Source organism: Maniola jurtina, chromosome 1 (assembly GCF_905333055.1).
Source record: "Maniola jurtina chromosome 1, ilManJurt1.1, whole genome shotgun sequence".
Lineage (NCBI taxonomy): Eukaryota > Metazoa > Arthropoda > Insecta > Lepidoptera > Nymphalidae > Maniola > Maniola jurtina.
The window spans coordinates 12,344,265-12,361,712 of NC_060029.1; the positions used below are offsets into that span (position 1 = coordinate 12,344,265).

Consider the following 17,448-nt stretch of genomic DNA (forward strand, 5'->3'; position numbering starts at 1 on the left):
AAATCAAATTCAATTTCTTTACAAGGTACAGTCAAAGGCCGTAAGTCGTTTTGCACCTTAATGATCATATTCGCGTGGCACGCGAATGTAATGCACATGCGTTAGGTGTGTCATAGAAAAAGGTCATAAGTGCGACAGGGTTTCAAAAACCTGTGCTATTTGTAATAGTTTCGCGTAATTGCTACTCAAATTCTGAGGCCGACCGTACCTAAATGACTAACACCGGCAAAACTAGGTTTTACAGAGTAACTATCATGTGGTAACGATTCAATTTTAATGGGCGGCGTCATATAAACGTTAACAATAAAGATAGGTTGAAGCAGTTGCGGTGGCAATAAAGCGCGCCAGTTATCGGGTGTCGCTATAATCACAATGCACGCTGTATCAAGTTAGCACGTCGTTACAAGAAGCTCGTTAGCGGTAAAGAGCTAAGAATTTGCTAATGACGCGTGCCGCCCGCCCGCAACGCTGCACTGCTCATATAAGATTTTACTTCTCACCAACGTTGATAGTATTTGAGAGTCGAAACCAAAACACTTAAGCGATAAAGTAAGATGGCCCTTAACAGCCTTGTTTCAAAGTTCAATTTTGTACATATATTTACAGCCAGCGCTCCAAGCGGAAATCAAAATCAATGGTACTGAATTTTTTAACAATTACAATACCACAACTCCAATTGCTTGCTGGCATGTCTTTGCCGGCAGGGTGATAACTAGCCACGACCCAAGCTTCCTACTTACCAGACAAAATCGTGGGTAATCTGTGTCAAATGCAAACTATTTCCTCAACAAGTAACAGCAAAATGCTTGAACTAGTCGCCTCAGTCCATACGCGACTTAAGTGATTACACTGAAACCGATATCCATAGCCAATCGGCTATCTAATAAATTGCGAGTGGATTATACGAAGTGCTACTTAAAGTCTAAACTTAGCTCTTGCAAATAATATTCGAAGCAACAAGTTAGATTCCGATCTCTCAGCCTGAGAACGATTCTAGACCAATCGATCTAACCTAAGACCGGATTAGATCGATTACTCCTATTGGATAGTTGAATATCCTTTATTTGTTGCAAATGATGCAAATATTTATTAGCTTACCAATTAAAGAAGAAAAATAATTAAGATTTGAAGGTAAGGTCGCATAATAATTATTATGTGAACACCAGGCGAACACTGCTCAGTAGGTAGATATGTAGGTAGAGGTTGAGATTTGACTTCGTCTATTTGAGTGTAGAACGACTTATCAATAAAATAAATATTTAACTACAATTCACATAAAAATCATTAGAAGCTAACATTTTAATTAGGTATTATAATGAAAACAAATATACACAAACACATGTATAAGAAAACTGTCTCAATTCAAATTAATTCATTCGCAGTTATTTCAAGACACTGCAGACTACTTACTTACTATAAGGTAAAAAACTGGATTTATTCGATCGCGATTCCCGGCCGAACTATTTTTTCTGTATTCGGAAGAATCCTTGGAGCCAAAGAAACCAGGAAATCGGTTCCGAAATTATGGAATGCGGGCAGTTCGCATTCGAATAACAAAGCGACAACGAAGAGACCACTATCGTAAAAGAAGAACCAATATAACCATAGATTACAAACGGTATGAAAGCAACAAGTAGGTACGAGTAAGACGGCCCGTTTCCGGACGCGTTGGGAGCCCGATCGGAGAGGATCGATCTAAATGAGATGTGTCCCGGCTCTTTGTACTCATTTTCATTGAAGTACTAGATGATGCTCGCGACTTCATCTCTGAGGATTTAGATTTGAAAATCCCGTGGGAACTCTTCAATTTTCCAAGATAAAAGTAGCCTATGTTCGCCGCCAGGATGTAAGCCAACTTTGTACCAAATTACATCAAAATCAGTTAAACGGATAGGCCATGAAAAGCATACAGAATTTGATTTAGCGAGCGGGATGAAGAAACCCGAAAAGTTGGTAGAAGATGGTTTTAGCTAGTAAACCCCAATTTGTCAATAAATAAACTTTTAATGCTTCTTACAAGATCGTAGAGGTAAAAGGGAAATAAGCCTGCAGTGTTACTAACATACTGTTTCCGTCATATTATATTGTTACTATAAAATGCCCGCGACTTCGTCCGCGTGGATTTAGGTTTTTAAAGATCCCGTGGAAACTATTTGATAAAAAATTGCCAATGTCAATTAATTACAGGGAGGACGCAAGCTACTTACCTCGGTACCAAATATCATACAAATCGGTTAAGCGTATAGGTCTTTAGGAATCCCGCGGGAACTGTTTGATTTTCCGGGATAATAAGTTGCCTATGTCCGTCCCCGGGATATAAGCTAACTCTGTACCTACCTTTCGTCAGAATCGGTTAAACTGTTGGGTATGAAAAGGTAGCAGACAGACAGACACACTTTCGCATTTATAATATTAATATGGATTATAATGTTGCTATATTAAATGAGTAATTCTGAACAATCGACAATATTTATGTTGGATTCAACATGTTGCGGGCGAGGCGTCTTAAGGACCTACCTACTCTACTACCTATGTAAGCTCAAATCACAAAGGTAAACAAAAGGTCCTAGGCACAATAAATGCCTTGTATTTCCCTTTACTAATTTTCATATTAATGTATTTTATCTCTAACATTAGTTTCGGAGTCTCGGGGATTTGTTCGTGACGAAGTTTTGTTCCATTAAGTTCGTAAGCCGCTTACTCGTGCTGCAAGGATTTCGTAGTTTTTAATTATTTAATATTTAATTCTACTTCTTATTTATTTAAGTTTGTATTTTAATTAGACTATGAAAGTTATTTGTTTTGCTAATTACTACCCATCACTATCTATACCTATTATAAATGTAAAAGTGTGTTTAATTGTTGGTTTGTCTTTCAATCACGCCGCAACGCGACGAAGCGTCGCCACGGATCGACGGATTTTTTGCATGAATATAGTTAAGAAATTGGAGAATACTAAATAAAGGCTACTTTTTATACCAAAAAATTAAGTTCCCACGGGATTTCTGAAAATCTCAACCCGGATGAAGTCGCGAGCATCAGATAGTCTTTAATAGATGTCATCTAAACATGTAATTGTTTGTTATATAAGTGTGTTGTATGTTGAATGTTGTGTCCATTATATCGTGCAAATTGATGACAGAAATCAGAGATATAATGATTTCTGTTCAATAGAAAGACAGAGTCTTTTAAGTAAGTAGTTGGGTGGAACCTTGGCCATTGACTGTGATTTTTTGCATTATAGCTTAGAAATACTACGAATTTTCTTAATTCGCATTTGTTATTCAGATTTTTCACTTTTGCCTTCTCGAAAGCCCGCATTAAAGGTTTATGAGTTATCGCATAAAATCGCGCTTTCACCTGTCCTTATCCCCCTCTCCACTAATGATCTCTCGGAGAGCTTTTAAATTATGTTCCTCATAACAATCTAAACTCGACACGTGTATATTCAGTCCCGAGACATTCTCGTAATGAATAAAATAACATGTCAAGATACAGTCTTCATCTTAAATTAATGAGGATTCACGGCAACGTATTCAATTTTACACCTAACGAAGGCAAATAAACTTCGACTAGCTCCTTCTCCCTTGCTAACTCTTAGGGATGTGCAATAATGATTTTAGAGCCGCTAAAGTCCTAGTAGAATATCCTATCTATTAACTCACAGAAAGACATACCTATTTCGGACTGGGCCTTGCAACATCCCGAGCGTGGGTTTTAACCATGGTGTAGGTACAATCAGTAGAGTCATCATCAATGTATCATACATAGTAGCTAAATGATTAAGACTCTGTTAATTGTCATAGCTAATTAATTATTTGCTGCAGAGCGTCTTTTACGCCTTTTTAAGACGTTTTCTCTTTCAGTAATTGGTATAAACTATACATAATTACAAAAGAATTTTATTCTAAGCTCTATAAATATGACGAGCGTGTGACCATAATGTAATAATTTTATTTGACAACAATTTTACTATGAAATACTAGAGTCGGAATTCCGTTAAAATTGCATGTAATTTATTATATTAAAAACAATTAGATTTTTCAAAAATTGATTCATTAAAATAGAAATATTACATAATATACATAGATGGGCAGATTATGTTTAATTAGCCTTATGATTATCGCCTTTTATCTTCTGTCATCTTATTTCAGAATTAGTAAGTTTCCCTTTTTAACCCCCGACCCAAAAAGAGGAGTGTTATAAGTTTGACGTGTGTATCTGTGTATCTATCTGTGGCATCGTAGTTCCTAAACTAATGAACCGATTTTAATTTAGTTTTATTTAGTTTGAATGGTGGCTTGGCTTGATCGAGAGTGTTCTTAGCTATACCCGCTATACCTAATCCAAGAAAATCGGTTCAGCCGTTTGAAAGTTATCAGCTCTTTTCTAGTTACTGTAACCTTCACTTGTCGGGGGTGATATAAATTTTTAATTTACACTTGTGCCTCTTTTTTTGAAAACAGAAGTTTCAACTTACGATGTACATTGTCCCATTTACAACCCTAGTAGATAGGTACCTGCGACCAAACTTGCTCATTACATACATCGTAATTAATACCACTTTGAAAGGAACCCTAAAAGTTAGTTCCTATTCCAAATTTCTAATAAACTCGTGACACACATAAAGGTATTAAGTAATCTAAAAGTCCTTCAAGTTTCGAGTAATTTGGAAACCCTTTTCACCGGAATGTTGATTAAAGTCGTATGTGTAAATAAATAATTAATTAGAGTTAAATAAAACACACCCGTTATGTTCGAATATCTTAAGGACTTTCAGTGGATTAAGTAATTAATATATAACTAGCTTATACCCATGATTTCGTCCATGTGGACAAACCCCTATTTTACCCCCTTAGTGGGGGGGTCGCAATAGCACTTCGTCACAATAGCTTTCTGCAAGCCATATATTATTTTAGCAGTGTGTTCACGTATAGATTAAATATACATATCTATTTATAAATAACAGGGGGTTTCAGTTGCTGGTGATTATTAAATAAAGGATCTTCCAAAATACCCTTCAATTTACGTAAAACTCACGTTTTCTGTTATTCTTGTTTCGATTGAACTAAAAATGGGCGTCATAGTTTTATGACGCCACCATACTATTTGATTCAAGTTCCCATACTAAGCTCAGGTTTAGAAGTTCCTTAAAAGAGATGCTATTTTGATTAGTTAGCAACATCCTTATTATTTTTAACCTTGAACTACCATTAGCAACTTTTGCTATTTAAGATACCTAGAGCAGTCGCTGAAACTATACAGCATTGATCTTGAGAAACAATAACATTAAGTACTTGGAACACTAGTACGCTCTGTTGTACAACGAAGAACACTAATAACTGACACAGTATGAGCTCGGATTTACGATATATTTTTACCGATAAGATGAGTTGATGTATTGCTATCGTGTATCGCTCATCCTCGCGAGCGGCCAACACAAATAGATTCGTACATGTTTGTCTTGGCTCGGTTTAATTAATTTTACCTTCATACGCCGATACCTACTGTTTGTCGGGCGCTCCTTAATTGAAAACGCTCTTACCGGAGTAAATGAAACGAAATCCTATTTGCTGCGAGTGATTGAAGTGAATTTATCTTTTAAGACTTTCAAATTTATCTTTTAGCGATGTTTGCCTCAAATTATTTCGAAGCGTAGCGGCAGGTAATTAAATTTTGATTGCTTTCGAACGGATTGTTGCGATTTATTAATATTCAGTTGTAAATAATACGGGCTTGTCCGCGACGCTAATGGCAATTGCAATGATTACTCATTAAGTATTGAATGGGGCCATTAAACGACAACAGCTGCACGAGCGACGAGAGCCTCGTGGCTAAGTATTCTATAATGCTCTTACTATGGCATCGCCATGATTCCTAACAAGTATTTATACCGAACCATGATGTATACGTATAGTTTTCTTAAGTTCAGGTGTAGGTATACGTATAATTTTCTTAAGTTTTCACGTTTATTCGTTTATAAAATTGACATTTTTTAAAATCACAAAACCAAATCAAACGGGACGTTCGCAGTTTAGGAGCCTTTAGGCATACTTACATACTGCGCTTAGTTTGACCAAAATTGATTGAATGGAATGTGAGATAATACCTTGGCCAGGATTAGACACGGGTAAAGAAATAGACAAAAGCATAAAACTTTTTAGATCTTTATCCGACGTTTCAATCACATTTTATAGTGATGTGTGGTACGGTATTCATGTAAAGTTTTTTAAGTAACGCCCTTACACAGGAATTGCCAATTACGAGTACAAGTTGAGCCATCGCATTAGGACTTTGGATATAGGACGTTTGCTAATCTATCACAAACTTAGATAAAGTACACACACCTTTTTGAAAAGATAGAGAAAAGTCTGCTAATTTGGATAAAACAATTTTAAAAACGCGTTTTTAGACCAATACAGGATGTTCCCCTACACAATTACATACACAAAATCTCTAAAAAAAAGTGTCGCTTCGACTTTATTTTTTTTATAGTTAGCCCAATTAACAAGTAGATTATACGCCCAATCATGATTGAGAGGGGGTTTTTTGGACACTTTTAACGTCTGCAGCTCATCTTGTAATAATAATTTTTCAGCATCAAAGAAGGGCAATGTTTATATAGCCTGACCAGAAAAATAAAATACCTCGCTATATTGCGGGAAACCGTGGAACTAATTTATACAAGACCATATTCTTAGTGACCATAGACAATATACTATTGGCGCCCCCAATTTTTTTTATTTTTGGTCAGGCTAGACTTTGGTACATTATCTATTAGCCCCAAACGGAAATATGCGCTAAGTAGTAGAAAAGTTTAGCTTGTTGGTTACACTACTACTACTGTGTACTAGGTCTTTATTATATACGAAAACATAAATATAAGCGATCGATGTATCTAATCAACTTCTATTAACATATTATGTGACTGGTAATGCATAATAATGGGTCAGTTGATGGCCCTAGTTAAGTAATACGGTAATGGCGCTTATTTATATGTTAAAACAATTTATTTTAAGTACACTTTAATTATTAGTTTAGTAATATCGATCAATCATGGCAAGGTGTTTTCCTGCATTAACGGCATCTGTAGGGTGGTTAAATATTATTATGGGGTAAAAAATTATGGGTTATTTATACCTATGGAGTTATTTATACCTACTTGATTAATATAGAAGATCGGATATGAAGTCAATTATTATTTTAATTGTGTTATTAAGCCAAAGTTGACGCACCACATTCATTAAAAATAATTAATTGTTTCTAGACCTTTTTTATTAAAAAAATGTATAGGTTAATATATAGGCACTATTGACTATACTATATACCTACTTTAGATGCTGCTAATAAAACAAAATTATATATAACAAAATTTAGTGCTTTTGTTATTAAGGTAAGTAAGATGCCTAAAGGGACTTCTTTTAGTTTTAGGTTCTATGTTTTAATCATTTAGATTTTAGATGTTCACTCTTATGTATATAATATTATGTTTGGTAGTAAATTAAATAAATATAGTAAGATAAAAATCTTAAAATTGTTTTATAGAAAGTATGAACACTCAAATATAGATTCAAGATTTCCTTGTCCAAAGCCAAAACTCCATTTTATTCGGCTTTAGACTAGAAGGCACTTCTAGATTCCCCTGAAAACTTGTTGGGCAGAAGCCGAAGTTTTGGTTTTGGCTTTACATTAAGCGCTTCTTAAACCATTGTATTTCTATATGTCCCGTTTATAGCATTATTAATTAAATATGTATGTACTTACATGAAAATAAAATAAAAGTATTAATAAAATAAGATAATAAAGCATGTGTTTCTGATTGTACGTAGCGCCCGCTGATTTACGGCAGTTGTCATTATTTTGCTTTATTGTCCATTTATCAAAGTTTAACGAGCTGTAATCGCGGTTATTTCGCTTGTTAAAATTATTGCCGCTCTGAAGGGGCGGCCACACTGCCAAGACAGATTTGAGTAATGTCGTCTCAAAAATTAATGATATTTCGTAAGTTTTCGTTAATATAAACCATACTTTCATACTAAAATTAAAAATACAAATGTGCCTGTTTGTCTGTTAGTGCTTTTTCATGACCCATCTAAAGAAAGAGCCCGTCTGGGTAAGACTTTCTTTATTTTATAAAAGCTGAAAGTTTCTATGCGCATTGTCTGCAACGCAGGGAGGAACATCAGCGACTATGAAGTTTGGATTATCGTGGCCTTGGCAGATAGTAGGTAACAAAGCTGAATAAAATCTTTCGTCAAAGAATAAAGTTTAATTGTTTTATCACCTCGTGACAAAAATAACAGGTAGCAGGTACAAAAGTAACAGGTAACAAAAATGTATAAAATCTTTTGTCAAAGTATAAAACCTATTTTTTCGATTCGTGTTTATTTTTGTATTGCATGCACTACTGACATAGTCCGATGAAATTACAAAACGATAAAAAATATTGTAAACTTTACCTGCCTCTTTTTGAATTAGGTAGATTAAATAAAGCTGAACTCCTATCCGTATTCCATCTCAATTACTCAAGAAGCATTAAATTCAACACTCAAAAGTGAACCAATAAATTGAGTAAGATTTAGTTGCTTCGCTATTTCTGAAATCAAACGCTTTGACCAATCCATTTCCACAAATACACTGGTGATGGAATGCACCTACAGACCTACATAATATTTTAGAATGAATATTATGTTACTATGTAACGGAATAACTGTTACTAAGTAGTAAAGAAACAGCTACTTTGATGTGAGATTTATTTCCAACTCATACACAAAATTCAACAATACACAGAACAAAATAACGGTACCTGTACCTATTTGTAGAATTTATTGACTGAATAGAGTTAGACAGCCGCCAGCCTAATGATATATTATGAGATCCTACTTACTCCATCCCAGGTACATACATACATAAAAAATATTTTGTTTACATTTCATTATACATACATTGTTTACATACATACAATAAAAACATGTTTTTTTATTAATGTACCTAAATGATGTATGGAGATTTTATGTGTCTGTATGTCAATAGGCTCGCAAAAACATATATGTATTCGCAAAATTGTAAACTCTACAGTAAGGCGTCTAATTTGAAAATATCCCGCTAACAATTTCGATGTATGTACTGTTTGGAATGCGTAATAGATCTAAACAGTGCTTAAACAGCTTTTACCACTAACTAACAGCTATTATCCAATTGTTACAGAATGTTCGGTTCAAGCGGCGCGTGCGCAGCGTGCGGCCAGGCGATCCCCGCAAGCGAGTTCGTGATGCGGACGAATGCACCACAGCAGCCCTTACACGTCTTCCACATAAAATGCTTCGCGTGCTCTAAATGCGGGTCACACCTCATGCAGGGCGATAGGTGTGTATATAATACATAGAACTATTATATTTACATTGCGTGTCCAAAAAATGTGTCTCGCCACATAGATAAAGCGTTCTTACTTCCACCAGGTACTACATGCTCGCGGGGTCACTAGTCTGCGAGCAAGACTGGCAGAAGCTAATGAAAAACGCGAACGCAGCGACGCCCGGCGCGCCCGTGCGGAAGGGCAAAGTGGGTCGTCCGCGCCGCTCGCGCGAATGAGCACTGCCTGCGCCTGCGCCGGCGCTTGCGCCCGCACAACTCTCGCACCGCGACTACGAGGAGGTAACACCAGTATTTTATTCCCTCCTATATTCTATTTACGAATCACCCAGTTATGGGTAAAACTTCAGCTGTATCGCCTTGATAAAGTTTCATCGGATTCCCGAGAGTGTTTTGATCGGCAGTTTCATACGTAAAAAAAATAGATAGGTATGCTGTGGACGATACAGTAGTGGCATACTTTAAAAAATACGTATTCTGTGGACGGTTGATATGCCGCACACATATTTTACTGTACTATGTTTTGCGTAAATGCTAACCATAATTTTTACAAAGATTTGGAAGGCCATCCTTCAATTGCAATGCACTATGAGATGAGAGGTTCCCTAGTAGAATGGAATATAATAAAATATATTTAGAATAGAATAGAATATATTTTTATTCAAGTAAACTTTACAAGCGCTTTAGAATCGGCAAAATAATTTACGGTCAAAATAGTTTGGTATGCCGTTCGTACTTCGTACTAAGAAGAACCAGCAAGAAACTTGGCGGTTGCTCTTTTCAAGTGTTCGATTTACAGTAATATTATTGCCGTATTGTACAAGCAATTTCAGCCCTGCGCATTGCTGGAGCGAGTCGAATCCATCTTTGTTATCATTCACATAATCTTCGATTGTATAGTTTGGTTTTTTTAAGAGCATACTTTTAATAAATTTTTAAACTTATGTAAATTGACAACTGCATCATCTTTCTCCTAGGTGCAATTATTAATCAAGCAAGCAGTAGGTACACCATCGTATTAAGAGTACATATATATAGCAATGTAATTATAGGTAACGTTTTATCAAACGCAAGAAATAAATGTAAGCAAGCAAGAGATAGAATTAAATTAAGTCAATCTACGCGATCCGTGTGAACTGATCCAATTTATTCTAATTGCAATTAGCATCTCAATTATCTGATTAATTACCTCTAAATGGAAATAGACACAAATTGATTGGATACACTGACATAATTGTCAAATATCATAACTATGAAATTATATCGGAAACTACCTTTACATAACATTTGTACCATATTTATTATTTATGTTGTATGCCTACCGCACTAACTGATGTCAGTTAACGACCGTGATTAGGCTTATTCGTATTCCAAATAAACACGGAATAATTACTATTTCATCCAATACCAGATAGTCGCAACTATGGCCGCTTATGTCTACTCGATAAAATCTATCACGAGGACTGATGGGGATGATCTGGAGTATAAATAAACATTCCATTCCATCCCATCAGCCTGTATGCGTCCACTGCTGGACATAGGCCTATCAAAGAGCACGCCACCGAACACGGTCCTCCGCCTTCTTCATCCACCCGCACTCTTCAGGTCATCGGTCAACATTCACCATATTTTATTTCACCGTCGTAACCCAGACTTAATGGCGATGTTGATAATGATCTATATCGCCACTCGCCACGTAGGTACCGGCAAGCATAGTGTAGGACGTCAACCACCAGCCTGGCTGGATGGATCTTATGAAGGTAGCGGGAAGTGGGTGGATGAAGAAAGCGGAGGACCGTGTGTGGTGGTGCGCTCTTGGGAAGACTTATGCCCAGCAATGAATGTACCTGAACAGGCTGATTGTTGATAATGGTGATGAATGCGATGAGTAATTTGGCAGAGAAAACCCTTTCGCCTAATCTGCTCTTTCGTAATTTTCTTGGTTTTATAGAAACGCATTTTAGGATATACAATTTAAAACAATGCGTATTTTTACGTAACAATACGTAAACTGGTAATAATTCCTTTGTATGAGGTAGCCACAATATGAAATACACATTAACGTTACGGGATATGTATAATATTCTGTTTTTGTTAATATTTTTTTTTGTTCGCATTTCGTCTCATGTTATCTGCAAGGCCGCCTGCTTAGGAATCCACTGTCTAATAATAAAATTTTGAGTTAAGAAATCTGATACCGAGATATTATCTTACTATCCTCATGTCCTCGGCTCATGGCCGATCTTTGTTAAGTTCTGCTCAAATAACGTGCAATAAAGATATTTGAACCACAATAATTGGATTAGATGAGTCGTTTGTTTTGTAAAAAGATTTTTTTTTTTGGAAAAGAATATTAGCCATGCTAATCATGACTAATACTCCCTTTCCCCTCCAACTAAGCGTAAAGCTTGTGCCAGGAGTGGGTACGACAATAGTGCAACGGGTGGGGTTTGAACCGCCGACCTTTCGGAATTCAGTCCGCTCCTCAACCGTTGAGCTATTGAGGCTTTGTCAGTCTATTATTGTTGGCTAATCAGTCAGCTTTTCCTTTTATTAAATTAGATTTAGTATAAGTTTTGATTAGGGTATAAATGTATATAAATAAATAACAAACTGTGTCTAAAGTACGTAGTAATGAAATATTTAATTAATTCTAGAAGCAAGTATGACATAAACGGACACGTGTAATAAAATTTAATTAATGTTAAACAAGTATTATTATCGACGTATCAGTTGTTTTAATGAGAATTTCCGAAGGTCATGTTAATATTAATATATTATCTAATTGCCTTTTATTATAGACATCCTTTTTGTCTTATTAATATCAGTGTAATTATATCCGTAAAATTAAATTAATAAAGATTTTGCAAGGGTTTTGTAATACCTAATTGAATAGCCTATCCCTCCCTCCTAACAATCCCTCTAAGTAATAAATGGTATCAAATGAAAAGTCAAATCATTAAATTCTCATAGCGTTAAATTAGTTTCAATTAACTTTATTTATTTTTAACATTTTTTGAACTACGATTATCGTATCGTTAATGACTATGATAACTTTGACTCTAAGTACATACAGCAAAAAACCACGAACTTATTATAGCATTATTATGACTTTAAACTAAATTAAATTTAGAAATTCACTCGATTAACATAAACACGCGAGATAAAATATAAATTTTTAAAGTTAAAACTTAAAAGAGGTTTTTTTTTGTTTTAAACTTTTTCTAACAAATTTTTTTTCTTCAAAATTTTCTTAGTGCATATAAAGAGGAGTAGAGGACTATTAGACCAAGTTGCTAAAGTAACCGCTTCGTAGATTATGTGAGCAAAAGAGCTGCTTATCGTATTAAGGACTCGGTACCACTGCCAACGGTCTAGCGTCCAGCACAGGATTCTGCATTTTGCGTTTATTTTAATCTATGTGGATTTCTTCTATACTTAGGTACCCGTAGGTACCTATTTGTAGCAGACCGCGAGTCGCGACTCGCATCGTAGCTCCTAAACTATTAAACCGATTTTAATTTAGTTTTTTGTTTAAAAGGTGGCTTGATCAAGAGTGTTCTTAGCTATAATCCAAGAAAATCGGCTTATCGGCTCTTTTCTAGTTACTGTAACCTTCACTTGTCGGGGGTGTTAAATTTTTTTTATTTATACTCGTATATTATTTTACAATTTTCAGTAAAGTCTTCCAGCCTCCAAAGTACGTTCTATGGGATCTCAGCCACAGGTCTTTCATGCAAAAATCCATGAAATGCTTTAAAATTTAAATTAACTCGATTCATTGCTCCGTTGCGGCGTGATTGAACCATAAACCAATAAACAAACAAGCAAACACACTTTCGCATTTTAGTGATTTTTACAAATGCTTAAGTGATAACAGCAGAGTTTAAATTGTTATGAACACTCGTTTTCAACCTAGTTTATTTATCTGTAGGATTGCTCCGTATTAAACGTGGAAGTCAGAAATCCAGACCGCTAGCAATGGGCGTAAAGCCTTAATGCATTAATTCGAGTATGAGACGTGCAAAGGAGTAGAGTATGGTGAAGAAATGCAATTAAGCTGTTCAATGAACACCACACAAAGTGCGCTTTGTTTTATTATACTTATGAGCAATTTACTCGAATGGAACGCACTAACTTCGGACTACTTAGATATTTTTATCATGTTAGAAGTGTTAGAACAAGTTCTATTTATTTTGCTTAGTATGAAACATGCCCGGGATCAAACCTTGGACCCCCCAAAATAATAATAATAAGAGGTCAAATGTCTTACGGCCCAAATTAATACTCAATCTATCTTTAACTTGTCGATAAATTACTTAGCAACGCTGTTATTTGTCAAAAAGGCTTTTGACGAATGACAACATTGCTAAGTAACTTATCGACAGATTACAGATAGATTGATTTTAATTTTGGCCGCTAACCAATAGGCTATCGCCGCATCGTTCTTTTGTAATGCAAATAAAATTAAAAAAAAAAAGAAACCTCACTCCTTTAATTACCGCGGGAATTTTTACTTGAAGACATAGTATTTTATGGCACCATTCCATAGTATACCAAGTCACATGTATTGTAAAGTGCAAAGCCCTTTTCAATACATTAGTCCTTTTATTATTTGTAGTGTCAGAGCTAACGTGTCAAAGTTTACTCATCCTTCGCTCAGTCGGCACTAAATACCGCTAATGATATTTATAAACGCTTTGATACAAGTTTCCCATTGCAGTACCAACATAGATAGTTCATAGAGTTAATTATCTCGTAGAGGCGACCATCGTCCGACTGCCGCGGGCGTCTCCTACCCGTGCACTTGCTTTCGGCGCTTCACAAAATGCTCCGCTAACCAATCCCAAAGTTTAAATACCCGAAACTTATTTCGGCAACTCATAAAACTATTGTGCAGTGCTGCTAATGAAACAACTTACAAGTCTATAAACACTAGACGCCGGTGTTGGGGGATGAGAGGCGACAGTTAATTTATTACAGTTTGGATACAAGGAAACGATTTCAATTTTCATGCACGAAAAAGAAAAATACTTTATTAATTTTACGGTATGCAAGCATACCTGATTTTGATTTTGAAACTAACCTTTTTTATTTAAAAATTAAAATTGTTTTTATCTCACAAAAACCCCTATATTTTTTTGTATAATATTTTGAGCTGTATCAGGAGATACTTCATGCTAAATAATGAATTATTTACATCAATGATTATATTTTATTTTTGATAAATTGCAGTTTTAAGCAAAAACATAATTTAATATTAAATTCAAAAGTTTAAACACTATAAAATGGTAAATAAATAAAGGCTAGGTCTAGGCTAAAAGAGTAACAGTTATTATGAAAGATTGATTTTGTATTTGACCCGTAAAAAGTTAAGGGTGGTCTCTGCGACTGTAATAGTGTAATAGGATAAACTAATCGAAACGCCCACGGGAATTCATTACAAGCACAGCGTTAAAACTATGCTGTAAATACAAAACAGAGGGCCCTATTACTTTGTGACGGTGGTCAAAGGCGCGATGTTAATTGGAAAGCACCTGGAAACGACAGCGCCTTTATCGCGCGTATTCGATGTAAAAATCAAGTTTGGGTCCGCCCTAGCCACCGGTTCAAAAGACTTGACCGTTTCGGCTTTGTAACACGATTACTCGGACTTGTCGAAAGTTAATTAAATAACGTTTTTCCAAATTACCCCCCGGGCCCGACATCAAAGTGGCCTGGCGTTTCGCTTTGGGAATCTTTCACAAAGGGGAACGGCTCGGGGCTAGATTCGTGGCCCGCTCTGATCTCGGTTCTGACTTAATGCGCTGGACAGGTGAGATCCTCAACTCTTTGTCAAAGGATAAGTGAATGGGCGTCGGTAAACTTCGCAGTTGTTTCGCTTTGCCGCAGGATGATCTAGCTGTTATGGCATCTAAGAGCGCAATCCTTCTCAAATAGTCAGGCTTGTAAATCTCAGTCGGAACGACCATTTTCATAAAAAATCTTGTTTCTTCAATTGAAATTTCTTAAATATTAACTAGTCGAACTTAGTCTGGGCTACTCACGAGTAACTAAGGCAACAAAGTCTCTAGCCACTAAGTACTGAAAAGTCTTGGCAAAGTTGTCCTATCAAGTTTTTTTTGTACAAAATTTAAGAGGCATGTTACAAATTGATTACCTAACAATAAGTTAGTAACAGTTTTTTCCCCATTACTTAATATTTACGGTGACGTAGTCGAGCGTAGTACCAACCTCAAAGTCTATCAACAAAACAACTAATATTGGATAGAATCAGGCGTTACTTTGCGGAAGTTCATGTTTAGCAAGAAACAGTTAAAAATTATTTTGCTATAATCCGCCAACAGGATAAATCTGTATGGTCAAACATGCAGTTACAAGCTAAGCACCGCTTACCTCCCCAACCAAGCAATAAAGCCAAGTTCCCAAGCAAGCACTGCCACCACCATTCACATGCAACACCACACAAGACTTTTCCACTACTCTCGACGCACGTTTCGCCCCGACACCGGAGCATCCTCAGGAGATTTTGACTTTACAATGCTGTATTGTCAAGTGACGTTCTAATCAAATGCGCGGTATTATATACTGTTATTTAGTCCCACAACTGTTGCCCCGCCCATTACCCCCCTCACCCCCTGTACTACCCCCGCCCCCCTCCAGTCTACCCCTTCCAAACAAACGAAGCAACGGTGAATTTGAAACATTAACTTGTTCATTGAGTAATTTAAATTGATTATTATTATTATGTTTTATTATTTCTAATTGTTCGAACATGCTCAATCGAAGACCTTTATCGCAAGTGTGTAGGATTTTATATGAATGGTCGGATGATAATTTGTGTCCACTATCTAGGAGATGTTTAGCAAAATGTGATTTTTGGGGTTGGTTGTTCCTAACCGCGGCTAAATGTTCTTTGTAACGTGTTTCAAATTTACGACCCGTTTGACCGATATATGTGGCTTTGCAGTCTGAGCATTCGAGTTTATAAATGCCGGATTTTTGTTTGTTGTTTAATTTATCTTTACCGTTGCAAATATTTTTAAGTGTATTATTAGTCCTAAATGCAACATGTATATCATGTGCTTTAAGTGTCCGAGCGTATAGCTAAGACTATATTTCTGTTAATTTAATCGACGAATCAAAAAATGTTTTAAGCGTGATAATAAAAGTCTGTCTGCTAGTTTTTCACGGCCCATCCATTTAACCGATTGTTTAGAGTTGGTTAAAAATTTAATAATTTTATACTCATTTTATACTTTAACAGAGTTTAAGCCAACGTTGTTAATTCAATGCAACTGCATCAAGGTAGATTGCCTCGTTGCAGTGTATTTAAAATAGATAGTAATTGATACATAAAGTCTTTCCGTCTATAAAATACCTTAGTTTCTTGATCATCTTTTAAACAAATATTCAAATAAGTACTGAGTGGTTATTTACAATTAAATATCAAAGCAACCAGTAGTTATTATAATAATCATGGTCGAGAAGCGTTTTCCTCTAATTTGAAGCCAAGACTCGAGGTTATTTACATTAACGTTTTTTTACCTAAACGTGCCCTTCGTAAGACCGCGTCGGACGTCGAACCCGCTACCGTTGCGTGCAGGTAACGATCCGCTGCTCTCACCTTAATCATTTTCACACTAATTATCAGTTTCAAGTACACTCGGTAAATATTTATCGAAGTTAAGGCCGCCATACACGTTACTGCAACATCGTCATTTTTTATTCCATTACAAGTTAGCCCTTGACTGCAATCTTACCTGGTGGTAAGTGATGATGCAGTCTTAGATGGAAGCAGGCTAACTTGGAAGGGTATGGCGGTTTTATTATATGCGGCATTGTAGCGGAACGCTAAATCGCTTAGCGGCACGGCTTTGCTGGTAGCGTGGTTACTAGCTATGGCGATAGTCTCCCACCAGACCAGACTAGTGACAATTTACAAATTACTTGCTGATGCCCGCGATTTCGTTCCTGTGGATATAGGTTTTTAAAAATCCCGTGGGAACTCATTGATTTTCCAGGATAAAAGTAGCTTATGTGTTCCTGGGTATAATCTATCTTCATTCCACAGCC

General features: G+C 36.0%; 1 protein-coding gene across 2 annotated transcripts in view; it reads left to right on the forward strand.

The window, feature by feature from the left end:
- The window catches only part of LOC123870282 (LIM domain transcription factor LMO4), a 253,622-nt gene that overhangs the window by 187,658 nt on the left and 48,516 nt on the right, over positions 1-17,448 (forward strand). For both annotated transcript variants that reach the window (XM_045913621.1, XM_045913550.1), the window contains exons 3-4: positions 9,208-9,366; positions 9,459-9,654. In XM_045913621.1, the coding sequence (XP_045769577.1) occupies positions 9,208-9,366; positions 9,459-9,591 (292 nt within the window). In that variant the 3' untranslated portion in view covers positions 9,592-9,654. The remainder of the gene's footprint in view (positions 1-9,207; positions 9,367-9,458; positions 9,655-17,448) is intronic.